At 47.5% G+C, this 26,525-nt stretch overlaps 2 protein-coding genes across 5 annotated transcripts in view; both read right to left on the minus strand.

Moving 5' to 3' along the window:
* Positions 1–2,334: 2,334 nt before the first annotated feature.
* LOC139795586 (endonuclease 8-like 2) lies at positions 2,335–6,956 on the minus strand. The gene is made up of 4 exons (XM_071742512.1): positions 6,789–6,956; positions 4,658–4,971; positions 3,828–4,024; positions 2,335–2,651 (listed from the first exon to the last, which is right to left on the minus strand). Exons 1-4 carry the CDS (start codon positions 6,924–6,926, stop codon positions 2,335–2,337), a joined length of 966 nt encoding a protein of 321 aa, XP_071598613.1. The 5' UTR covers positions 6,927–6,956.
* Positions 6,957–9,594: 2,638 nt separating this feature from the next.
* GATA4 (GATA binding protein 4) overlaps positions 9,595–26,525 on the minus strand; it is a 33,641-nt gene continuing 16,710 nt past the window's right edge. For 3 of the 4 annotated variants that reach the window (XM_071742188.1, XM_071742189.1, XM_071742187.1), the window contains 5 exons: positions 17,854–18,023; positions 16,445–16,570; positions 14,765–14,852; positions 14,351–14,493; positions 9,595–14,107 (listed from right to left, as the gene is read on the minus strand). In XM_071742188.1, coding sequence (XP_071598289.1) covers positions 13,925–14,107; positions 14,351–14,493; positions 14,765–14,852; positions 16,445–16,570; positions 17,854–18,023 — 710 coding nt within the window. In that variant the 3' untranslated portion in view covers positions 9,595–13,924. The remainder of the gene's footprint in view (positions 14,108–14,350; positions 14,494–14,764; positions 14,853–16,444; positions 16,571–17,853; positions 18,024–26,525) is intronic. The other variant, XM_071742190.1, reaches the window with a different exon arrangement.

Here is a 26,525-nt window from a genome sequence, read left to right on the forward strand (position 1 = left end):
TGTGAGAAAAGGGGGGGTGAGAAAAGGGGGGTGAGAAAAGGGGGTGAGAGGAAAAGGGGGGTGAGAAAGGGGGGTGAGAAAATGGGGGGTGAGAAAAGGGGGGTGAGAAAAGGGGGTGAGAAAAGGGGGGTGAGAAAAGGGGGGTGAGAAAAGGGGGTTGAGAAAAGGGGGTGAGAAAAGGGGGGTGAGAAAAGGGGGGTGAGAAAAGGGGGGTGAGAAAAGGGGGGTGAGAAAAGGGGGGTGAGAAAAGGGGGGTGAGAAAAGGGGGGTGAGAAAAGGGGGGTGAGAAAAGGGGGGTGAGAAAAGGGGGTGAGAAAAGGGGGGTGAGAAAAGGGGGTGAGAAAAGGGGGTGAGAAAAGGGGGGTGAGAAAAGGGGGGTGAGAAAAGGGGGAGTGAGAAAAGGGGGGTGAGAAAGAGGGGGTGAGAAAAGGGGGGTGAGAAAAGGGGGGTGAGAAAAGGGGGGTGAGAAAAGGGGGGTGAGAAAAGGGGGTGAGAAAAGGGGGGTGAGAAAAGGGGGGGTGAGAAAAGGGGGGTGAGAAAAGGGGAGGGTGAGAAAAGGGGGGTGAGAAAGGGGGTGAGAAAGGGGGTGAGAAAAGGGGGGTGAGAAAAGGGGGGTGAGAAAAGGGGGGTGAGAAAAGGGGGGTGAGAAAAGGGGGGTGAGAAAAGGGGGGTGAGAAAAGGGGGGGTGAGAAAAGGGGGTGAGAAAGGGTGAGAAAAGGGGGTGAGAAAAGGGGGGGAAAAAAAGGGGGGGGAAAAAAGGGGGGGAAAAAAGGGGGGGAAAAAAGGGGGGGAAAAAAGGGGGGAAAAAAAGGGGGGGAAAAAAGGGGGGGAAAAAAGGATCAGCAGTTAGAACCCAAGTTTTTATTTTTTCCTCCACTCAAAGAATCTGATGTTAAAATAAACCAAACCCAGACCCAACCAGAACTCAGCAGAGCCTCTGCCTGTCCCAGACCCCACCAGACAGTCCCCAGCTGTCACCTCCCGTGATCCTGCAGGTAACCAGTGACCACTGAGCTCACAGTCCCTCCCCCTGTTAAAGCAGAATACATATATATTTTTTATTATTATTATTATTATTTTCCATGGAGATGTAACTGGGCAGAGGGATTCCCTCTCCTCGCTGCCAACACCTGCACCAGGGTGACTTCAGCCCACAGCTGTCACCTCCCGACACCTCCCTGAGCTGTTGGGTCCCCTCAGGACTGCTCCAAGGAGTGACACGGTTGTGTCACTGTCACAAAAAGGAAATGAAAAAAACACCTTCTAACTAAAAGATGACCACGAGACCACCCTCCAGGATGAGAGGGACACTGAGAGCCAGGTCACTCGGTGACAAAAGTAGAAAAACAAAAACAAAAAACCAAAAGAAAACGAAAAAAAAAACCACCCAAAAAAAACCACCCCAAAAAAAACCACCCCAAAAAAAAACACCCCAAAAAAAAACACCCCAAAAAAAACCACCCAAAAAAAACCACCCCAAAAAAAAACACCACAAAAAAAACACCCCAAAAACACCCCCAAAAAAAACACCCAAAAAAACCCACCCAAAAAAAACACCCAAAAAAAACACCCAAAAAAACACCCAAAAAAAAAACCACCCAAAAAAAACACCCAAAAAAAACCACCCAAAAAAACAACCCAAAAAACAACCCAAAAAAGCCCTCAAAAAAAACCCCAAAAAACCCCAAATAAAAATCCCAAAAAAAAACCCAAAAAACCCCAACCCCCCAAAAAACCGCCAAAAACCCAAAAGAGAATCCAAAAGAGAATCCAAAAGAGAATCCAAAAGAGAATCCAAAAGAGAATCCAAAAGAGAATCCAAAAGAGAATCCAAAAGAGAATCCAAAAGAGAACCCAAAAGAGAACCCAAAAGAGAACCCAAAAGAGAACCCAAAAGAGAACCCAAAAGAGAACCCAAAAAAACCCAAAAACAACCCCAAAAACCACCCCCCCAAAAAACAAACCCCCCAAAAAACAAACCCCCCAAAAACAAACCCCCAAAAACAAACCCCCAAAAACAAACCCCCAAAAACAAACCCCCAAAAACAAACCCCCAAAAACAAACCCCCAAAAACAAACCCCCAAAAAACAAACCCCCAAAAAACAAACCCCCAAAAAACAAACCCCAAAAAACAACCCCAAAAAGCAACCCCAAAAAAACGCCAAAAAAACCCCAAAAAACAAACCCCCCAAAAAACAAACCTCCAAACAAACAAACCCCCAAAAACAAACCCCCAAAAAACAAAGCCAAAACCACAAAAACCCAAAAAACACCTTCTAACTAAACAATGACCACGAGACCGCCCTCCAGGCTGAGAAGGACACTGAGTCAGGTCAGTCGGTGACAGGAGGGGGATCCCCATCCCCTGGCAGCACCTCAGGCTGGCACTGGGGACACCACCACGTCAGCCTCTTCAGGCCTCCTGAGGGCCCGAGGGTTCCCTGTGTCACCGCATGGCCCAGGGGACACTGCTCCTTCTGGTAGATCTGGGGGTGCAGCCCTGCACCCCTCAACTTGCTGTGCAGCCAGGCAGAGCTGAACTGAACGGCGCAGTCGAGGAGCCGCTCCAGATCTGAGAGAGCCAAGAGGGAGCCTGGGGTTAAGGGATGGATCTTGGCCAGGTACAGGATCTCATTCTTAATGATGTTGCCTGGAGAGGGTGAGAAATGAGGAGAAAAAGAAGGATATTTCCTATCAGGATGATGCCTCCAATCACCGTGACTTCTGCCTCAGGGATCACAGCTAGCAACACCGTTCCCATGTCAAAGCTGGCACACCAGGAGCAGACCTAACTGGGATGGGACTGGAAGGTGTTCTCTTCCCACCACCCTTGAAGCAGACTGTGCTTTCACCCCTAAGTACAACCAATCCAGCCTTAAGTCCTTAAGCTGAAGAGGAGCCAGCAGCGTGCCCAGGTAGCCAAGAAGGCCAATGGCATCCTGGGCTGTGTCAGGAAGAGCGTGGCCAGCAGGTCCAGGGAAGGGATTCTGCCCCTGTGCTCAGCCCTGGGGAGGCCACAGCTTGAGTCCTGTGTCCAGTTCTGGGCCCCTCAGCTGAGGAAGGAGCTTGAGGTGCTGGAGCAGGTCCAGAGAAGAGCAAGGAGGCTGTGAAGGGATCCAGCACAAGTGCTGTGAGGAAGGGCTGAGGGAGCTGGGGGTGTTGAGGCTGGAGAAGAGGAGGCTCAGGGGAGACCTCATCACTCTCTCCAACTCCCTGAAAGGAGGTTGGAGCCAGGGGGGGGTTGGGCTCTGCTCCCAGGCAACTCTCAGCAAGACAAGAGGGCACAAGAGGTCTCAAGTTGTGCCAGGGGAGGTTTAGGTTGGACATGAGAAAGAATTTCTTTCTGGAGAGGGTGATCAGGCATTGGAATGGGCTGCCCAGGGAAGGGGTGGATTCTCCATCCCTGGAGATATTCAAAGAGATATTCAAAGAGCCTGGATGTGGCACTCAGTGCCATGGGCTGGGAACCACGGGGGGAGTGGATCAAGGGTTGGACTTGATGATCTCTGAGGTCCCTTCCAACCCAGCCAATTCTATGATTCCATGGACACAACACTGCTCACAGGGTGCACCCAAAGCATCTGCAACCTGCAGCGACAGGCTCCAAGCCTTGTCCTCAGCAAGGTGACCACACACCCCCAGCAAGGTGACCACACACCCCCAGCAAGGTGACCACACACCCCCAGCAAGGTCAACCAGAAGCCAGAAAACCAAGGAGAAAAAAAAAAAAAGCTCAGACACCCAGCTTTGGATCAGTAGATCCAAAAAAAAAAAAAAAAAGGGAAAAGCCCACGCACCTCCTACCATTTGTTGCCCTGGAACTTACCCAGCCCTGAAAAATATCTTTGGTCTAAGAGGGTGTAGCAGATGGGCCGGGGTGCACGGAGGGCATCCAGTGCCTGCCCACGGTGGAATTCCACGGAGAGGATGTCAGAAGCAGGATCAGCCCTTGGAGAGGAGATCCACTGCATTCGGCAGTTGTAGAAAACCAGGAACCCTCCATTCTCAAAGTACAGAACCAGCCTGGGAGAAGAAGAGAGGTTTAAAAGTTACACTAAAAACACCCTTGGGCAATTTGTTCTGTTCTGCTCTGGCTGAAGAAACTTGCACAAAAAAAAAAAAAAAAAAAAAAAAAAAAAAAAAAAGAAAAAGACAGAACAACAACAACAAAAAAAACCCAAAAAACCCAAACAACCAACCAAAAAACCCCAACAAACTGACAAAAACAAAACAAAAAAAAAAAAACAAAAACCAATAGAAAGAGACAGCAGCAGTCAACTTCTTCAGTAGACTTCCAGTGAACTTGTGCTTTTACCACACAGTTGCCATGGATGTATGCTGTTTATCCAAGGCTTTGTTTCTTTGTTAGAAAAAAAAAAACCCAAAACAAACATAACTGGGAGAAAGTGGCACTTCCAGGGCATTATTCAGCCTGGCATCTTAGAAGCTCTCTTTGAATAAAAAAACTGAACTGTGCTGGTGGTACCATGATCCCCAGGCTTGCAAGCAACGTTCCTTGGGTGAACACACCTCACATCATCCCTTACAGATATTTACCTTAAGAAATACCAGAGAAAAGACAGGGCTAAGAGCATTCCCACACAGATTTAGTTGGAGTTAAAAGGAAGCAGAGTTTTTGAAGACCCCACCAAATACCTGGGTGCAGGATCCTTCCAGTCCCCCCTCTTATTGGCTTTGTTTGCTCTTGAGAACTCATTTGCCCGAATGCTGCCAAACAAACCAAAGTGGAAGTGCAGCCAATTGCTGGGACCCTCTGCTCCATCTGGAGGTTCAGATCTTGAGTTCTGAAGTTCCAGCAGCTCTTCAGCTTGGGGCTGTTTCTCTGAAGCACAAACCTGGGCAGAACTTGCTCCACTAGCAGCCTCTCTTTGCAGTCCTGTTTCTTCTGCAGTTGGTCCTAAGGGATCTTTAGATGCCACAAATGCCAGGTATAAATTCTTCCCGTGAACCTAAGAGAAAAAGTGGGAAGTGCTGAGGATCCACATAACCTCTGGCCATTTCCACACAGGGGATTATTTTCTGCAATCTCTTTTAGGCACATCACCCACCCTGAAGATGGGATTCATCAGAGACATAAAAGAGACACTGAGGGTTTCAAAGTCATCACTGCTCCTCATTCACTTCATGCTGGCTCCAAATGTCTCAGGCAAGGGTGAGACCTTACTCATGAGTGGCACAAATTACTGTTGAGCTGCTCACATCTCTGCCCTCAGCTGAGAATCCTCTGGAATCAGGGCTGAGGCTGCACTAACATTAGGTCAGTGGAGTTGGGGTTACTCAGCCTGGAGAGCAGATGGCTCTGCAGACAACTTAGAACACCTTCCAGTACCTGAAGGGGCTCCAGACAAACTGGAAAGGGACTTTTTACAAGGGCCTGGAGTGATAGGGTGAAGGAGAACAAGTTTAAGCTGAAAGAGGGGAGATTTAGGTTGAGTAATAGGAAGAAATTCTTTGCTGTGAGGGTGCTGAGCCCCCAGGTTGCCCAAAGAAGCTGTGGCTGCCCCATCCCTGGCAGTGTCTCAGCCCAGGTTGGATGGGGCTTGGAGCACCCTGGGCTGGGGGAGGTGTCCCTGCCCATGGCAGGAGGGTTGGAACTGGAGGTGCTTTAAGGTTCCTTCCAACCCAAACCATTCCATGATTCTGTGATTCTATGAATTGGGAATGTTTAGTTTGGAGAAGAGAAGGCTGAGAGGAGACCTTATTGCTCTCTACAGTTCCCTGCAAGGAGATGGTTTAACACTTGAAGAGGGGAGATTTAGGTTGGACACTAGGAAGAAATTCTTAAATCTGAGGGTGCTGAGCCCCTGGCCCAGGTTGCCCAAGGAAGCTGTGGCTGCCCCATCCCTGGCAGTGTCTCAGCCCTGGTTGGATGGGGCTTGGAGCACCCTGGGCTGGGGGAGGTGTCCCTGAACATGGAAGAGGGTTGGAACTGGATGAGCTTTAAGGTCCTTTCCAACCCAAACCAGACTGGGATTCTATGATTACCACAGGTTGGGAAGAAACAAGGCTGGATTCTCTCATGTCTAATAAGGGTTATGTTCAAATTTCAGCCTCACTTTCTCTTTTCTCCAGATTTTTGTGGGGAAAATCAGCAGGAAACTACACAACCATGAAAAAGGCAAAAGATTAAAAAAATTCCTAAGGGTGGGAGGTGTCCCTGACCATGGCAGGGTGGTTGAGACTAGATGATTTTTAAAGGTCCATTCCAACCCAAACCATGCTGTGATTCCATGGTAAACCTAAATCACCATCTGAAGGAGGTCAGGCAAGTGAAACCCTCAGCAGGACTGACCCAGTGTGACTGTCTCACAAGTACCCCCAGCACTGACATTTCAACCTTCCCAGGTGAAACCCCCCCCTCTGGTACAAGAGATTCAACTCTCCAAGTTGAAGAGAACAAAGCTGCTGCTTCTGACCTTCACATACTGAAAGAAATGAACACTCATCTACAAACAGCCCTCACCAACACCACCTCCTCATCCCTCAAGAGGCCCAGAACCACAGCATTAGCACAACTGACCCAAAACTGCAAATAATTCTGGGCATCTCCATGTCCAACAGTTCTGCCTCACAGTAACCTTGATCCCAAACTCTGCACCATGGCCACATGCACCTTTTCTCTGGCTATAAACAAAGCCAATGGTCCACATCAGATCTAAGTTTGGTGTCACTCAGTTTAGGCACCTTCTGTGGCCCAGATACAGGACAATTACAGTTTGCCTCAGAATTGTTATGGACCTATAAGTTCATCTTTCCTACAGCTCACCTGGGAGTCCTGGAGCCTCAGGGAATTCAGGGAACTCACATTGATCTTCCGGCTGCTTCCCCCCACTTTGACCACCACTTGCCCCACAAAAGGGGAGGTCAGCAGCTGGAATTTCCTCACTGAGGGGCCCTCTGGCATCTTCAGCAGCTGCTGAGGGAGCAGCAGGACCTCCTCACACTTGGTGCTCTAGACTTGAAGAAAAGTTACAGCTCAGAAATATGCCCAGCCAGAGGCCAAGACCAACAGAAAATCCTTGTCCCCATTTTCCTCACCTCCCTGTGGCAAACTCTATGGAGAAAAAAAGGTTTCTTTCAGGCCCAGAAGGGTCATTTCCCTACTTGGGGATATCCAGAATTCCACCAAATAAGGCTCTAAGGAACACTCTAATGACAGTTTTCATCCCATAAGCAAGAATTTGGCCCGAGGATCTCCAGGAGCCCTTTCATACCACAGGTGCTGGAGGAGTCATAGAGGACCTTAAATTAAGCCTGCTTAGCATCTCCCTTCTCACCAGGAGCAAAAGCTCCCCTAGCTCCAACCCTTCCCTTGGTCACAGCCTTGATGTCCCAGCACAAAGGAGGAACACAACCTTACAGAGCCATTAATGAACCAGAACCAGCACAGGCCATGCTGACCCATCCTGTTCCTGACCCAGCCCCCAAGAGAAGCCCTGCTCCCTGGTCAGCACTGGAGTCAGCTCATCCCCTCTCTTGGCCCTACCAGCTGCTTGTCCCACTGGCTGCAATGACATGGGGACAGGTAGGGAGCAGTCATCCACCTTACTAGCAGCACCTGGGATCAGAAGATTGGATGAGCAGAACCACAGAACCACAGAATCATCATGGTTGGAAAGGACCTTCAAGATCATTGAGTCTAACCTTGAGTCCCACACCACTAAATCTCCCCAAGTGCCACATGTATTCGTTTTTTGAACATCCCCAGGGATGGTGACTCCACCACCTCCCTGGGCAACCTGCTCCAATGTTTTATTACTCTTCCAGTGAAGACATTTTTCCTCATCTCCAACACCCCCCTCACTACAAGCTCCTTTCAGATAATTGTAGAGGACAACAAGGTCTCCCCTCAACCTCCTCTTCTCCAGGCTGAACATCCCCAGCTTATTCAGCTTCTCCAACAAAAAGACCTTGAGGAAAAGCTTACCTAGACCCCAGATACAAAATTAAAGATATTGCTGCCATACAAACTACCTTTACAGGATCATTTGGGTTGGAAAACACCTTTAAGATCAAGTCCAAGTGTTAACTCAGCACTAACCCATGTTTGTCCCTCAGCACTGCATCTACAGCTTTTAAACACCTCCTGAGATGGGGTCTTGGTGACCTCCAGCCACAGACCCCACTGCACATGAAGCCCCACCATGGCCCCACACCCCCACACAAGGCTCCTGCAGGGATCTCAAGGCACAGCCCTGACCCACCACATGCAGTCAGGGAGGAATCAGAGCTCCTCATCTTCTTCACCTCAGCCAGGCATCAATTTGCAGTTCTCCAAAGGTAGTCTGACCACACCAGAGCCCTAAGGAAGGAGAAACCACCCAACACCTGCCCCAAAGCAAGCACCCATGAGTCCTAAATCCCTTCATCCAGCCCTCAAGCCATTGGTCTTCCCAGGACCACCCTCTGGGAGCAGACCATGCAGCCTCTCTCCACCTCTTCATTTCTCCCCTTCCACTCCTGAGCCCTTCCTCAAACCCCACTCCCCCTTCCACCATCCCCAGTCACCTCCCACACTATCTCCACCCTCTCCATAACCAACCTACCCCCCCACATCACCCTCCACACCCAGAGCCCTCCCACCCACCTGGATTCAACAGCAGAAAAGGAGCCTCATCAAATAACAGGAGAGCTGCCCAGTTGGCTGATGGGGGAAGGAATGGTTTGGATTTCAAGTGCTGGCCCCACTCACCCTCCCCAGTTACACAGGGGCCAGGGACCAGTTAGACCCAGAAGGAAGCTGGGAGGAAGGTCAGGTGCTTTTAAGAGGGTTTTGCTCACCCAACTCCACCCTCAGAAGAAGGTGGGAGGGGATTGTGGCTTAAGGGCAGGGTCTAGGTCCAGCTGGGAGTGGTTAAGCTCAACAACAGCAAAACCACTTTAATGGGGGGAGCAGAAAGAGAAGTCCTGATGGTATTAAGGTGCCCTGAGAAGTTTTCCCTCCCCTCCTCTCTGCTCCTGCTGCATGGAAAACACATTGAGTGCTTTCCCCCTTTGTGTTAAAATCCCAGATTAGTTTGGGTTGGAAAGGACCTCAAAGAACATCCAGTTCCACCCCCCTGCCACGGGCAGGGACACTTCCCACCAGATCAGGTTCTTCCAATCCTTATCCAGCCTGGTCTTGAGTTGTTCCATTGCTGGATCTGTCACTTTTGTCATCCTGCATCACCCATCCCACCCTCTACCTACAGGAAGGGGCTCTGTGTGGTTCCTGGGCTTGGAGGCAACGTTCAGTCTCTTGCAATGATGCTTGGGTGTCCCCATGTCTGGCAACCAATTTACCAATTATTTTGTCTCTTATTAGAATCTAACATTTATTTGGAAGAATAGTCCCACCACGAGGATGATCAAACAGTGGAAGAGGAACCCAGAGAGGTTGTAGGGTTTCCATCCTTGGTAATATTCAAAACTTGACTGAGAAGGGTCCTGAGAAACCTGGTCCAGTCCCTTCTGACTCAAGTTATTCTGTTATGAGCTCCCTAAAACAGGACCCACTGTACCACTGCTTCTCCAGGTTCTCTTCATACGTGCCCATTTCTCCCCAGCCCTCTCCAAGAAGTCCACAAAGATAGTCAAAGAGTAGCCTTTTGGTTTTATTAGAGTTGTTTTATTTCCATTAGTTCTAAAGGTGTAGAAGTTACGTGGATTGGTAGCCATACTACTTCATAATATATATATTTTTACATCTTTAAATAATTACAGCTTGTTCAGTTGGTTGATTTCCCTCCCCCCTTTGCCACTGCCTGTCTCCAGGGCACATTCCCAGATGACCTGGGAAGCTTCAGATTCATCCAGGGGGAGGAAAAAAAAGCAAAAAGAAAACACCACCCCTAATGTAGTCACAGCTTCAGTGGTATGTTCAGAGTTGCTGGTTGGTTTTAAAGCTCCCTTACAATATTCCTGAGCTCCTTCTGATTGCATCTTCTCCAGCCAGCCCACAAGATTGCAAGGGAAATGTGGGTGTCTTCTGATCAAGCTACAAAACAATAAACTGAAGTGATCCAAGATATTGCACTTCCACAAAGAGGAAAGACATTGAGAGATGGTTAAATGACCTTTCTACCCCTCTGACTCCCTTGTTCTCATCTGCTCCTGTCACTCTGGTGACCACAGAGCCACTGCAGAGGTCTGGTTTGGTAGAATCCAACTGCAAACTCTTGGACATCAAAAGTTGCACTTGTGATTAACGGTGGGCTCGAAGAGAACAAGTCCCACAAATGTGTTTATACATGTGCTGAAGTGTTCTGGACCCTTTCCTCTTACTCTTCAGGGCAGGGATGGTTCTTGGTCCTGCATTTGTGTAGGACCTGGCCTGGTATGGTCCTCATTAGGTTCTCCAGCCATGCTGCAATTAAATTATTGCAATAATAACCATCATTATCTTTCCTTAACGAGTCTTTAATAATTGTATCTAATTTCATTAGAAAAGCAGGCTCTAAATTGCATCCTGGGAGGGAAAGCAGAGCTCAGATGGATTTCAGGAGTTGCCCCTCTTTCTAGAATGTGCCGGGTCTCCTGAAACTGGTGGCACTTTTCTTGTCCAGTTTGTATCCCTTCATCTGTCACTTGTGGTGTTTGTCATCCTGCATTGGCCATCCCAGCCCTAACTACAAGAAGGGGCTGTGTGTGGTTCATGTTCTGTCCCAATGTCTCTTTACTTGGGTGTCTCCAAATCTGAGCTACCAACGATTTTGCCTCTCATTAGAATCTAACATTTATTTAGAAATAAAATATTCCCACCATGAGGGTGGTCAAACACTGGAACAGGAACCCAGAGAGGCTGTAGGGTTTCCATGCTTGGGGATATTCAAAACTAGACTGAACAGTGTCCTGAGAGACCCTTCCAGCTTTAATTACTCTGTAATTCCAGCATTACAAGCCTCTTGGGACAGGTCTCATCTCTTGTGGTGTTCACACAGCACTGAGCATGATGGTTCATCTGAGTTCAGCCTCTCACTAGCTTGGTATCAACGTTGGCCAGATTGTATTTGTATTATTATTACAAATGCTCCTGGACCAGCAATAGCTCCACCAGAGTTTTGAGTGGTTGAAAAAGAACAACAGAACCAGGTGCATCTCATCTTCTACTGCTTGTGGTGCAAAAGCAGGGACAAAAGAGCTAATTTCTACTGCTAAGGGAACCAAATTGTCCTCACAGCCCCTTGGGACTTACCTTCTCAAAGCAGATATTTTGTCCTGTTATCAGGGTCTTTGTCATTACTGCTCACTGTGTTTCAAGAATTACTTTTAGGGCTTTGAGGAAGGCTGGGAACCAGTTAATGAATCTCTACCATGGTCGTTTAGATAACCTGAGGGAGCACAGGGCAGCCTATGTCCTGCAGAGCTTTTCTCCTCTTGCATTGCAAGCAGACTCCTTTGTGGCATCTCGGAGTGTCTGTTAAGGGCAGGAGAAAAATTCCACCAGGGAATTTGGCTTTGAGGGGAGGAGGAGGAGCACAGGAATCAGGCAAGGGAGACCAAACCTCTGGGAAGCTCTAGATGGTAAGAGAAATGGAGCGTGTGGTTGGTCTTGACCTTAGCTCATTTCCTGGAGATCTCCTTCTTCCCTCCCTCTCATCTTGTCCAGGGTATCCCAAATGTGTGCATTAGCTAAGAGGCATCTTTGTGCTGCATGCTTCTCAGTCACAGGCAGGAAATACAGTTCAAGGAGAAGGCTGACTAAAGACTTGCATGCCTAGAAAAAAATGCCTTTATGTTTTCAGCCCAAATTCATAGCCAAGGGGCTATTTCTGGCCTCTTCTCTGCAGCCTACCAGGCCTGAGCAGAATCATAGAATTTAATTTATTTTGGTTTGTGTTTCTTTTCCTCGTCTGTAATTAAAATTAATGAGGCTCAGCAAGACAGAGTGGAAATTCTGGTGCAAACACCATCCAGCCTTTCCCATGGCATGACTGCCACACAGTGTTTTTCTCTGGGGAATAGAGAGGCTCTGTCACCCCTCCAAAATCCTGCAAATCTCAGTTAAACAGAGCACAGGGAATGTGGAAGGGTCCAGGTCTCAACTGTGACTCCAGTCCCAGTCCTTATCCAGTTGAAGCCTTCTCCTTGGAGAAGCTTTGCTAAAATCAGGAGGAAAAAAATGAGTTCAACCAAAGGCAACACAATGCCATTCTTTTGCTTCAAACATGGCTTTCCTCTTCCCCAAGCCATGTATCCTGGTGTTTGAGTTGAAATACTCTTTGTGGGAATGTTAAACAGTGGGAGACAGAGGATGGCACATTTGGGAGGGATGCACAATCCCTCTTCTAGGTTTTCACTCAATAGTTCCGTGCTCGGGTTTGGGATGCAGGGAGGAAAGAGAAGAGAGACAAGGGGAATAACAAAGTTTGGGAATGGAAGAAACAAGAGTGGAGAATCTTGTAGGATGAGGTCTCCCAGAAATTCTCTGTCTGGAGAGGCAAAGCTGTCCCTCCTCTGAAATGCTGATGAAAACATCATGGCAAGCACCTGGTGAAGCACTTGGACTGCACGGGGGAGCTGTGGCATCTGCAGTGCTAGAATTTGTTAAGCACATGCTAGAGAAACAGCAGTCAGAGCTAGGTTAGGTGGGATTGATCCCTTTGGGACAAGGGAATGAGTCGGTGAGCTCTCAGCATCTCTTCCAACTCCTTCTGCTAGGATCCCCTGGTTGCTGAGAGCCTTATGGGCAAGAAAAAAAAAAAAAAAAACAACCATGAGTCCTGGTTAATATTCATGCATGCATGGAGTTCTGTTTCTCTTGCAGGCAAGCAAGTCTATGCACGTGCTGGGTAAAGAAAACATCCCCTGGTAAAGAAAGCAACCCTCTTAGAAGCTGAAGCCTTGGCTTGGTGTAAAAAGTGGAATCCTAAAGGCTTAGAGGTGTGTAATGGTCATGAGCTGCTAAGGGGAACGTGGGCACTCACAGTACAGCCAACAATAAATGACAGTCAGATCTCATCCATGACATCAAAACCAACAGAGAAGTATGCAAAATAATTAAATTAACTGTCTCAAAAGCAGTGGCACAGCAGCATTTGAAGAGCATCTTTCACTTGCTGTGCTCTTGACTGAGCCTGGCTTGTAGCTATCCATATGGAGAGAGCCCAGCAATTTCCTTCAGGATTTGATGACCAGTGTGGCTCTCCTCTACCTCTTACTTCCAGAAGGTTCTTTCTTCCAAAATTCTCTTTTGACTTGGGACAGACCTTCCCCAGGCTCAGCCAACGACCTTTGGGAAACACAGTCCCATGATTTTGTAATGATAAATAGGAAATGAGTTACTATTAAATACAGACATTCAGTAGCTTTTCAGACCATCTAGGAAAATGAAGACAATGCTCCAGATGTGTGAGTTGAGATGGGTGTGGGGGAGGGTCTCTTTCTCTGCCTTAGATCATACAAAACTCTCTAAAGCCACCACAAGATGTGTTGTGAAGTCTGTTCAACAAACTCTTCCAGAACTGGCTCGGTTTGGTGGAAGATCACTGGATTTGGGTAGTGGTGGCATTTTCTTCTGGTCAGGAAAAAGAAGGGACAGTGACAGAAGAAAACAAGTGTCTCTGCTCCACCTGAGTCTTAAATGCCAGATAATTTTAATAAACAAAACTCAAGATCTTTGTCCATCTTTCTGTTTCTGGCTATTTCATAGAAGGTGGCGACAATCAAATAGAAAGGCTCTTTGAAAGTGGGGGGAAAAAAGGCTTCAAATCCATTAATTACTTTGAGATTTGAGTTCTCTCTGTTCGTTGTGGAAGAACTCTCCTACATCTCAGCTCAGACCTCTTTACCTCTTGGCTGGAACATCTCACAAGGGGAGAGAAGGCAGGAGAGCAGTGGGAAACAGCATTGACTTGATGACTACGTGGCATCTTCTTCATCTCTCAAGCAGATCAGCCTGAAGTTGGTGGGTGGAAGACCAGGTTAAGCAGTTATGATATCCCCATGGTTTTCAGCTAACACCAGGCTGTTCCAGGAGTCCTGTTTGGAGCTTGTTTGTGGAGACTGGCTGATAGCTGACTGGTAAGCCTGAGGGGAAAGCTTCAGAGCTGAAATTGCAGGGTGAATAGATGATCCGTGTCCAGACATGGAAGAGACTGAAAATGCCTATGGAAAAAGGAAAATAATGTGAACAAAGCTTCAAAACCCCAGAGGGCCATATGAAACCCTTTATGAGGTCTGGTGCTATTGCCATGGATCTGTTGTAGAGCTCCAGATTGCAGCTCAAGTGTGACCCCTCAGACCATATGAAGGTTTTGGGGATTCTATGGAGGTTTTTGAGGTTCTTCTCACCATGTCTCCCACCCTAGCACCCAGCTTTGTCCCACTGCCAGCATCACCTCTCTGTACCTGAGAAATTGGGCTGGCGTGCCCGTAATGAGATGAGAGCCCAGGTTCTGTTTTTATGGGCCGCATTTCCTCAGTGGTCGTGGTGCTGCTGCTGCTGCTGGTGGAGCTGGTGGTAGGAGTAAGACTCTCACTGCTGGATGGACCTGGGAGAAGGCAGATAGTGAGCCAGGATATTCCCAAAGACCTTTCAGTACAGGGCTGTACCCACCCTGGACACCCAACCACCCACACCCAAAGCTAGGGCAGGAAAAAAAAAAAAAAAAAGAGTGGAAATTGTTTTGTTACAGCTGAAAGGCAGCCAGACACCCCTCATATGGGAAGAATCAGCCTAGTTGGTATCTGACTGACAGGACATGGTGGTCAGAAAGACAAGTGCACACGTGTGGAGAATTAACTCCCCCATTCAGCTCTTACCTGCTGGTGCCTTTGTTTTGGTGAGGTTCTTTGGCTTGCGCTTCCTCGTCTGAATTCCCTCCTTTCTCATTGCTAATGGCCTTGGAACCTAGGGACCCAAATATAAAAGCAGATGGGTTTCTGTGTGTCTAGGAGGTCATCTAGGAGAACACAATTCCAGTTCTGCCCTCAGAACCTTCATGAAAACCACCAGAAGATTTAATTGAAAGCCACAACAAGATGGAGCCCCAAGTCACTTGGTCAGCACTGCTGTGTGAAGAGATACATCAAAGCTAGGAGAATCATAGAATAATTTGGGTTGGAAGGGACCTCTAAAGGTCTTCTAGTCCAACCCCTTCTAGTGCAATAAGCAGGGAAACCCTCAACCAGATCAGGTTGCTCAGATCCTCCTCAAGCCTCACCCTGAATATCACCAGGGATGAGGTCTCAGCCACCTCCCTGGGCAACTTTTTCCATTTTTCCACGACCCTCATGGTAAAGAACTTCTTAACATCCAATCTAAATCTGCTCTTCTTTAATTTAAATGAGGTAGGCTTCCAAATAGTGGTTGATGCCCCATGCCCATAAGTGTTTAAGAGGTATTTGGGCAATGCCATTAATAATATGCTTTAACTTTTGGTGAGCCCTGAAGTGTCTATAGTCAGATAGTTGGACTATAGGATTGTTCTAGGTCCCTCCCAACTAAAATATTCTGTTCTGTTCTATTTTAAACAGGGATAGAATTTTGACACCATAGATGTTGAGTGTTTCAAGGCAAGAAGGGTTACACAGCCCATGTGATTTATTTTTTTGTTTAATTCAGAGCAGAAGATGGTTTTTTTTTGGCTAATAACTGCCTTCTGCAGAGGTACTAAGCCTGTGGAGGATTTTCTGCTGAGGCAGTCACCTTCATGGTCAGAAACACACTGGGATTTCTTGGAATAATTTTTTTGTGGTAGTTAAAACCATAGTTAAGCTTTGTCTTCCAGCTTTGACCTGCCTGTCATGAATGTTCTTCCACCTACTGTGGATCACTGGACATCACTGTGAACATGGATGTGTGTCAAAACCCAAAAAATTGCAATGAGAAGCAGAACAGGAGGGTTGCTACTAAACTAAACAAAATGCCAATGTGTTGAAGGCCTCTCTCTCTCTCTGCCACGGGTGCCCTGTTGCCACTGACTGGTGAGAGAAGGGATTTGCATCTTAAAATGCCTTCCTGTGTCTTGGACTGCAACAGGACCCCTTGAGCTAACTCAGACATGATGTTTGTTCATGAAGCCCCCCTGGAGGGCTGAGAGGGAGAGATTTTTTTCAGCACCCATGCAAAAGAAGTCATTGACCACTCCACATAGACCGTGCCAAGTCTACAGCCAAGCTTTAGCTGGGATCTGACACCTCCTGTGCAAGGGCCCAGCCCTTCTTGTGCTCCTGGCTTGGGTTTTCACTGAATTTAGGTGGGAAGAATCTGGGCCTGGTTTTATTGGGTCTTAAGACTTGGGTGCGAAGGGTGGCAAGTTAATACCTGAGAAATACCCTGCGTGCATCACCCCTTGTCACCAGAAGCAGAATGTCACCTTGAGGGGGATGAAAACCCAAAGAGGCAGCAGGAGAAATGACCCCAGGGGAGCACGGCGTGGTAGCACAAATCCAATCCCCAGCTTGGGGATGCTCTCCTTGTAAAGAATAAAGATCTCTTACCCCATGAAGCTTCATGTAGAGCCCACAGGCATTGCAGACGGGCTCTCCCTCGGTGTTTCGGCGCCAGAGCGTGGTGGTTGTTGTGTGGCAGTTGGCACAGGAGAGGCCAACACGGCGGGAAGCAGACTGCAAGGAAATGCAGAGGAAGAAAACCCATCAGCCCTCTGCTGCCACCACCACCAGCATCTCAGGTCCCATCGAGCTGGCTCCAGTGTGCCTCAGGTTTTCCTCTTTTCTTGCCCCTCTTATCTCTCAGTCTTTTTCTCTCCTAGGTGGGTTGGATAACACGACTGCTTTTTTTTTTTTCCCCCCTGTTGCCTTTCTGCTTCTGCTCCTCTGCCTTTCCACCACCTCCTGCTTGCCAGCACTTCATGGACATCTCAAAGATGCTCAGAGGCATCACCTGAACAGAGCCTGTATTTCTCCTGGGTTTCCTTCTCCCAAACTCTGCAGATTCACAGCATGAGTTATGCTCTCTCCAAAGGAACAAGCCTGGTACCCACGGGGATGCTCCTGACTACCAGGAGCCCACGGATCTCCTGTGGACCAGGGAAGGACAGGGCCTGGGTGATAGGGTGCAGTGTTTCACAAGGGGTTTTCACAAGAGGGCGCTGGGTGGCTGTGGCTGGTGGCTCAAGCTGCCAAGGGACATTTTTGAGGCTTGGGATGGAGCATAGGGAGGTCTGGGTGATGGGAAGGTTGAGGATGGAGCCTCGTGGAAGACAAGGAAATGTGTCCCTAAGGGATGGCTTACGGGCTGCTTTCTGCCTGGGATCATGATGGATCCATGTTCCCAGATTGCAGAGGCCTTCCCAAAACCTCTCAGCAAAACCAGGCAGGGTCAGGCAGCTTATAAGCACCAACATGTCCCATCCCCCAGGTTTCCCAGGTGTACCCCACCTTCACCCTTCAGGCTTTGGGCTGCCCTGACCTGCTCTACAAGCTCTGCTTCAGCTCTCCCAAAGGAGCTGGGATCAGGGTGTCCAGAAAAGGTGTCCAGTCACCATGAAGTGAGAGGGGTCACCCAACACTGATGGGGGAATAAGGACCCAGAGACATAAGGGTGGGATGATGGAGCTGGAAAAGGTTTTCATTCATCCTAATGTGCCTACAGGGGTACTGCCTTGTGCTAAACCAACACCAAGGGACTGCCCCTGTGTCCTACAGCCCCTTCAACCATCCGAGTGCAGAACTTCTCTGGGCAGTCCAAGATCTTGGAGTCTACCAAAACCAAAGCAATCTGTTTTATGATGGAAATCTGGACCAAATCCACCCAAGTTGGGCAGCTGAGGACCCAGTGAATTGAAACGCCCCTGGAATCTCCACCTACAAGGTCTTTTTTGGGGTTTTTTTTTGCCTCATCCTTGCACACACAATTGCCCCCCATGTGTGGTGTGATCTTGACTTACCAGCCTCCTCTGAGGTTTGAACAAGGGCCGATTGATGCCATTCATCTTGTGGTAGAGCCCACAGGCATTGCAGAGGTAGTGCCCAGTCCCATCTCTCCTCCAGAGTGGGGTGGACATGGCCCCACAGTTGACACATTCTCGTCCCTCTGAATAATCATCAAAAAATTCTGCTGTCGTGATGGGAGAGAAGGGGGGAAAAAACACAGAAGTGTGGTTAATGGGGCAGCCATGCGTTTAATTTCTCATCCAATTTCCAATATTTCAGCCCAGAAGTGAGATCTCAAGAGATGACAAACACTCAGATTTTATAGGGTGCAAGAAGCAGCTCTCCTGTTCTCAAGGAAGCCCCTGGGGAAGAGAAACCCCTTTCCCTGCCATGACACGTTGGCTGCAGGATGCCTGTGGCAGCAGGGGTGTGCTGGGACATGGATACAAGGGGACAGAAATAAAAACCTCCCCCTTCTGCTCTGACATTTGCCAATTTTTAAGATTGGGCATAGCCAGGGCAGAGAGCTTGGGACAGGCCAAGAGCCCTCTGTACAGACAAGCCAAACACAATCCTGGACTAAAAATAGAAGAAATGCCCAGAGATGAAGCAAGCTGCCCCAGAAGCTCTCAATGGGGCAGGGAAAGCCTCACACTTATGATGCTCTCCCTCCCCCAGCCCGTGCCAGCTCCCACCCATCCCCTCTGCAGAGGGGATCAGGGAATCAAAGGGTTGAGATGTTCAGGTGCTTTTGCCCTGTAGTCTTCATGAGAAGTGGCTCCTGAACTGCAAGAACCCACACGAGCCACCCCAGCTCAGGTTGTCCCTGGGCATCCACACGTGTCCCAGACTCAGCTTTTGATGCAAATCTCCACCCTGCTTGATGTCACACTCCAGGGCTTGGTGCATTGACCTTCTCCTGGTTCACCCTCCACCAGGAGCTGACTGCAGCTGTAATGGGAGGGGGAAAACAACTTCCCTGGGCTGGGCCTGTCCAATATCTCTGGCTAAAGCAGGTCCAGATCTATTGCAAGGTGGTGCAGAGGTCACCTTGCATGGTGCACCTCAACCGCATCATCATTTGGAAAGACGTGGGTCAAGTCTTGGACACGATGACTTGGGAAGCCAAAAACTTCACCTAATAAAGCATAAGCATCAGCTAGAGGACTGGCAGACATGTAACAGTAGCTGCACCCAGCTGGCATGACCCTTGAAAATGTGTGTTCCTCATGGTGGTCCCACCTGGACACCGTCAGCTACGGAGTTCAGCTCGGAGAGGAGTTTCTTCTCTTACAAAACTATTCCTCCCTGCACACTGACATGTTCTGTTGTGGGCACCAAAAAAGGAACATCAGATGGTGAAAGAATTGAGAAGAAAATGACAAATAACAGCAAAGGGCTCCATTATTTACTGCTAGGTCCAGGTCTGGGGTCCCCAACACAAGAAGGACCTGGAGGTGTTGGAGTGAGTCCAGAGGAGGCACAAAAGTGATCCAAGGGCTGGAGCAGCTCTGGAGCCAGGCTGAGAGTTGCGGGTGTTCAGGCTGGAGAAGAGAAGGCTTTAGAGATCCTTCCAGTGCCTGAAGGGACCATAGGAAAGTTGGGGTGGGACTTTTTACAAGGGCCTGGAGTGATGGGATGAGGGGTAATGGTTTTAAGCTGAAAAAAAGGGAGACTGAGATGAGATCTTAGGAAAAAATTCTTTGCTGTGAGGGTGCTGAGCCCTTGGCCCAGGTTTCCCAGAGAAGCTGTGGCTGCCCCATCCCTGGCAGTGTCTCAGCCCAGCTTGGATGGGGCTTGGAGCACCCTGGGCTGGGGGAGGTGTCCCTGAACATGGCAGAAGGGTTGGAACTGGATGAGCTTTAAGGTCCCTTCCAACCTAAACCAGTCTGGGATTCTATGATTATCATAGGCTGGGAAGAAACCAGGCTGGATCCTCTGATGGTTATGTTCAAATGTCAGCCTCGCTTTCTCTTTTCTCCAGATTCTTTTGGGGAAAACCTGCAGGAAACTACATAACCATGAAAAAGGCAAAGGATTAAAAAAAATTGCTAAAGTGGCGCCAGTAAAAGGAAACACAGAGGAAAAGATTCCCATGAGCCTAATTCTCCCTAGAAAACCAGGCTAAAAATGGCAAGAGATTGCACCATGTGGCCACGGGGAAATACTAGAAAACAGTAAATTAGTTTACCCCAAGGGGCTCTGGAGCCAGAAATAAGGAATCCAATATCTTCACAGCAGCTAAGAAAAATCTTATTACCTTTGAGCAATTCTGGTGGCTTAGGAAAGATGAGAATCTCTCCAGGTGATTTTTTGTACACGTGGATTGAGTGATAGTGTAACCATAGTGCCTCACTTTCCCCTTTAAAATCACCATTGTTCTGCAGCCAAAATCTGGATCAAATAAACTTCCTTTGAAAAGGGAAGGGATTGGAACAGCTGGTCAGGAAAGAACTCATTTCCTTGAAAAATTTCAAGAAGGGAAAACATTTCACTATTTATTTATCTGTTTCATCTTAGAAGTTGTTGAGGGGGTTTTTTATTATCATTTTCCAAAAAAAAAAAGCCAAGTGATTTTTTTGTGAGAACATCCCTTCTTCTTTGACTCTAATTCAGGACAGCATTGTTGACATATTCCAGGGAGAATTTAGCAGAACAGAGGCTGTGTGAAGGTAATATCTAAAATATTTGACTGATATTTGAGTTTTGTTGGTGATTAATTGCAAACTATCATAGAATAACAGCACAATTTGAGTTGGAAGGGACCTTAAAGTTGAGGTAGTTCCAACTCTAGAATGGACAGGGACATCTCCCACTAAGCCAGGTTGCTCCAAGTCCCTGTTATCTTTCCTGGAAATTTTTCTTCCACAAAACCAAATCCTGAAACTCTTAAATCATGGAAATTAGAGGAAAATTCCTAACAGTCCCTCAGAAAATCTGGACTAGCTCTTGAATAGAAAGGTCCCTCAAAAAGGATCTGATAACAAGAAATGTCAAGTATGGCAATACTCTGGCTTTTAGGAAAAAGAATCAAAATAGATTTTGTGGAAAAAAATAGTGGAAGTTTCTACTGAATAGTGAGTGTTACTTTCTAAGAGCTTGTGGGACACATTATTTTCACTTTGCTTTGCAATCAGACACACAAAACACCAGGACAGAGCAGCCTTGAGATTTGCTCTACCCTTTTTTTCTGTATTTGTGTGAGCTGAATCCTTCACTACTGTTTTTGGTGGTTTTGGTGGTTGGTTTTTTGGGGGCTTTTTTGTGGGTTTTTATTTGTTTTCTTGGGTTTTTTTTTTTTTTTTGTGTGTGTGTGCTTTTTGTTTTTGCTTTGTGTGTATGTGTGTGGTTTTTTGTTTTTTCTTTGTGTTTTGGGGGCCATTGGGTTTTTTTTCCCCCAGCTACTATGGGATTTGGACTGGAGCTTCTCTCTTGAGGGCCTGTCACTGATTTAAGTTTCCCAAAGTTTTCTCTTGCTTCTGCAGTAATAATATTTCTCTGACTCTCCCCTCTCAGGCAAAGGTGATCCCTGAGGACATTTATGAATCACTGGTGCTCAAGATGGGGAAGGAAGGAGCAGACTTTGTTCCCAGGGCACACTGAGGCTCCATGCCATGGGTTGCTCTGATCTCAGCCCTCGTGGGATGATATCAGATGGGTGAGACCTCTGGGTTCACAACCCAGTGCTGAGTCAGAAGATGTTGAGGGCAACCTCATTCCTGGAGCTTCATGAGAGCAGAGGGTGCTCCTTGACCTCAAGAGATCTCACCTGGAGGAGAAATAATCCTCTCCTGCTTCAAAAAAAAAGGGCAATGAAGCTTGGGAAGGATCTGGAGCACAAGTCTTGTGAGGAGAGGCTGAGGGATTGAGCTGGGGTTGTTCAACCTGGAGAAAAGGAGGTGGAGGGGAGAACTCCTGGTGCTCTACAGATTCCTGAAAGGATGTTGGAGCAATGGGGGTGTTGGTCTCTTCTTCCAAGTAACAAGATAATAAAAGAGGCAACGGCCTCAAGTTGTGCCAGAGAAGGTGTAGATTGGATATTAGGGGAAAAATATTGTCCCTGAAAGGTATATCTGACACTGCCCCAAGCTGCCCAGGGAGGTGGTTGAATCACCATGCCTGGAGATGTTTCAAATCCATGGAGATGGGTGCTGAGGGCCATGGTTTGGCACTGGACTCAGCAGAGTTATGTGAATGTTTGGGCTCAATGATCTTAAAGGTCCTTTCCAAACAGAATGATTCTCTGACTCTCTGATTATATGAAAATATTCTTGATGGTGGTGAAGAGATGGAGGAGATGACATGGGCTTAGTGCATCCTCTTTAGTGAACAAAGTCACAAATCACTTTCTCATGGCATCAGTAGCCTTATTACATATGCAATTAATTTTGCTCTGTAATCTAAAGCAGCAACAAAATTAACATTTGTGATATCTCTCCTGGCACTCAGTTATGAGAAGCTCCAATAATTTTTACTCATCTACAAATATCAGTAGGTAAAAAGGATCTCAAGAACAGAAATACCATTGTGCTTTCAGCTGCCAATAAGGAACACAATGAGTATAACAATCCTCTCACTCTTCTTTTACTTATTTATCACATAAAATTAATATTTGCTCTACCCTATTCTCAGTGAGATCAAGAGAGAGTTCAAAACTGAATTCAACAAAGGAGAAATTAAACTTTCCTTTTTCATTTGCTGATCCTTGACGAAGAGAGAATAGTAGTAAACACATTAAACAAAATAAAATGTAAGTACTTTTCAATCAACATTATAAATTGAAATTTTTTCTTTTTTAATGAACTTTAAAAAGTCTGAATGTGGTGATTCCTGCTTGGGCCCCCATGAAGAAGTGGAAGGCAAGGGACTGGATTTCTTTCCAAAAGAGGTGCTGTAATTTCACAGCATCAGTAAACTCAGGGATGAAGTTGCCAAGGAGAGCTGAGACATTGGTTGTGGAGTCTCTTTCTCTGGAGACTTTCAAAACCTGCTTGGATGTGTTCATGTGTGACCTGCACGAGGGGATCCTGCTTTGGCAGGAGGGTTGGACTTGTTGATCTCTAGAAGTCCCTTCCAGCCCCTGACACTCTTCTATGATTCTTTGACATCCCAGCTTCTCCTGAAACCTGAGGGTCTACAAAACAATGAGAAAGCATCACCTGAAGAGCTGCACTTCATCAAGTTTGACATGGGTGGGTGTCCAAGATCTGGGAAACCCAAACATTCCCAGGGCTCAGAGGCCACAGGGACCACGAGGCAGCAGCAGCCTGAGCTATAGTGGGTATGGAGGTCACTGAGCTTCAAGTGGATTAATTGTTTCATTTGCCATTGTTATAAATAACAGGGATCAAGGTGTGGCAGAATGGTGACTCCCCATGGAAAAAAAAAACAACAAAACCAGCAAACCAACAAACCAACAAACCAACAAACCAGCCAAGCGTTTTCTTGGCTTCCACCTCAGGGCTGGAGCTCTAAATCCTGGCATTATGAGATCCCCTGACACTTATTCCTTGCACTTAGCAGCCGGGAAAGGAAACGTTTCTACAGGCAGCAAATTGCTCGAGTGGCTTTAACAATGTGGGGGGAAGGAAGGAAAGGCTCCCCCAGTCACACTCAGGGCAATAATTTCCGTTCTGTGGCACAGGAGCTGCTGTCTGATAATGGAGATTTATGAGCCCATCCGGTGACCCCTGGAACAGCCTTTCTGCTGCTAAGATTTACTCCCTCTCCCCAAGGCAGGTATGGCTGGGAACTGGGAGAGAGTGGAGGGAAGGAGAAGGTTTGCTTGATAGGCTGGGAAGGACTTCAGCCCAAGGGTGCTGAGTGGTCTCAGAGAAATATTTGAGTAGGAAGGGAGCTCTAAATCCCATCCAACCCCCCTGCAGTCAGCAGGGACACCCTCACCCAGATCAGGGTGCTCAGAGTCTCCTCAAGCCTCACCTTGAATATCTCCAGGGATGAGGCCTCAACCACCTCCCTGGGCAACCTCTTCCATTTTTTACTACCCTCACAATAAAGAATTTTTCTTAGCATCCAATCTAAATCTGCTCTTCTCGTCTTCCTCTTTGAACATGAAGCTCTCCTGAGTGCCTTTGCCCAGCCCTTTTCTTGGGTGATATCAGTCTTGAAGTCATTCAGTTCTTTTTATGGTCTGGGTCCTTGGATTTGATAAATGCTAAGAGTCTTCTACTTGATTTGGGATCAAACATTTAAGCAGGGCCTGTAGCAATAGAAAAGGGGCCCTGGTTTTAAAGTAAAAGTGGGAAGGTTTAGGCAAAGACAGGTTTTACAATGAGGGTTGTGAAACATTGGCCCAGGTTGCCCAGAGAGGTGGTGGGTGCCCCATCCCTGGAAACACTGAAGGTCAGGTTGGACAGGGCTCTGAGCACCCTGATCTTGTTGATGATGAAGATCTACTTGAAGGTGGAACTCATGATCTTTAAAGGTCCCTTCCGACCCAAATCAGTCTGTGATTTTATCATTAATTCTTCCTAAGACCCTACCTCCAGTCCATGGAGGAGCTTCTCACATGAGACCAGATCACAAAATCTTGCTGAATGACCCAGCTGGTGGAGAGGATGGATTGGGTCCTGTCCTTATCCTGGTCATTAGCTTGCTGTATAAAAGGAGTTCTTTTTCCTCTCATACCTACTGTTTATGAGGACTTCAGGGTCCCCAGGGGAAGGAAATGTCACTTGTGTGTGTTGCACAACAACCTCCTCCTAATCTTGGGTGAGGCCTTGAACATGCTAATGTCAGGAATACTTTCCACAATGGGACATTCAGTCCCCAGGGAGCCAGAAGCAGCTCCTAAGTGATGCACTGAGGTTTGGTAGGAACAAAACATTCTTGGATATGTCCTTTCTTGGCTCTCAGTCACTGGGTGTGGTCCTTCACATCCACCTCCAGGACCACAGAGGTCAAGTGGTATGGACAATGCAAGGCTCAACAAGAAAACAGATCTGAGCAGCCAGCCCACACCTACAGGCACTTTTTCCAGGATGAAGAGGACATGACAGCATCTCTGACCAAGGACATGGCCCACCAAAAAGACTTTTACCTTCCCAACCAGGAAAATCAAACACCTTCTCATGACCAAGTCAGCTGGGGATCAGAGGGAGGTTACCCAGAGCTTGAATCTGAACTTGGGTTGAACTTGGTTCTTTCCATCACCTCTGGAAATACCAACCCTGACAGTGTGCCCCATCCTAGTTCCATCCATAGCATGTTCCATCCTAGACCTTTTGGATTTGTTTGGGCTTTTCTTTAGCATCCTAAATCTGTTAACACTGCAGAAATCATCTTGAACACAGAAACCTGAGGGGATCAGGGCCCAAAGGAACAATACCAGTGGGAGCACCTCCAATACAGAGGTTTTCTGCTCCCAAACCACCCTCTAGAAAGGGACAAAGTCTGGTTTGAGGCACACTCAGCTGTTGTCTCAGGAAAAACAACAACCAGGCTGCCTACCACCTTCTGCCCTCCAGCCCCCTCCTGCCTTCATCCCCTCTGGGTGAAGAGGAATGGAAAGAGACTTCCATAGCACCAGGGTTTTGTTTACAGCTGGAGGGTTATTTAATAATTTAATTATTTTAACATTTCCCCCTGCAGAAATGTCTTCTCAACCCAATGAAGCCACTCAGCAAAGAAGAAGCTGTCCTTCAAACACAGCCAGGCACTTACAGCCTCCAAACAGCCCCTGGGGGAAGTTTTTCCCTACAGAGAAGCAGTTTCCTAAACCAATTTTTTATGATAAGAGGTGAGATCCACAATCCTGTGTATACAGGGATCCCAACTGGACTCTTTTGAGTGCCACATGGACACCCTGGGATCCCACCCAAGGTCCCCTCACCTTCTGCTTCAAGTGACAGCACAGCAGGGGAAAAGAGTATTTGCCATTCCAGCTGCTCAAGGATGGTTTTTCCCAAATTCCAAGACTGTTTCCATTAAAAAGTAACTGCATGGAAATCCTTCCTACAGTTCACAACCTTTGGAAGTCCTTTTCTTAAGTGTTTTCCTACAGCTAGTGGGGCTGAAAGTCACAGCTTCTGTTGCTTTTACATGGGTTGAGATGCTCCTATGAATTGATGCTTCCCATTGAGGATACTCCAGAAGCTGGAGATTCTGGGATAAAAACCCACCAAAAAAAATCTGCTAAAAGTTCTGGTTGGTGGAGCTGAACTGGAAAGGAAAAAAGCAGCAAAAACCAAGGAGACAGAAATGTAGAAGGGGTACAGAGTGACTGTGAATAAAAGAGCCCAAATTTATGCCTGGGAGAGATCTGGAGTCCAAAGAAAGGTGTCATTGAGCCTTCCCTTTTTTGATGGGGACATCATCAGCTTGACACACAGACTGGGAACAGAAATCCATGTGCATTCATCCTCCAGAGCTGAGGATGCTCCTGCCAAACCAGTTTCTTCCAATTGCCTCTTTTTCCCCCCTCCCTTTTCTCTGCCTGTTTCCCTCTGTCAGAATTTTGGGACAAATGAATCCATCCCCCCCACACCCCCTTTTAGGGGCTGATGAGACATGAGGACAGCAGGACAGTGCCTGTGTCAGTCGTGTCCATCACTGAGTTAGTTGCTTCTGGGAATCTCCACATCTCCTTGGATGTGGATTTATGAGGAGCATCCCCTTTGTGACAGCTGCTTTGCAGGAACTGGAGAAGAGCTTCCAGTCCCCACTC

The sequence above is a fragment of the Heliangelus exortis genome, chromosome 3, assembly GCF_036169615.1.
Source record: "Heliangelus exortis chromosome 3, bHelExo1.hap1, whole genome shotgun sequence".
NCBI classification, from domain to species: Eukaryota; Metazoa; Chordata; class Aves; order Apodiformes; family Trochilidae; genus Heliangelus; species Heliangelus exortis.

Coding starts and splice junctions, on each gene's coding strand:
- LOC139795586 (XM_071742512.1), bottom strand. CDS start 6,926: ATGCCAGAGGGCCCCTCAGTGAGGAAATTCCAGCTGCTGACCTCCCCT. Junction 4,972..6,788: donor TGAGGCTCCAGGACTCCCAG/GTGAGCTGTAGG, acceptor TTTTTCTCTTAG/GTTCACGGGAAGAATTTATA. Junction 2,652..3,827: donor AAGATATTTTTCAGGGCTGG/GTAAGTTCCAGG, acceptor CACCCTCTCCAG/GCAACATCATTAAGAATGAG.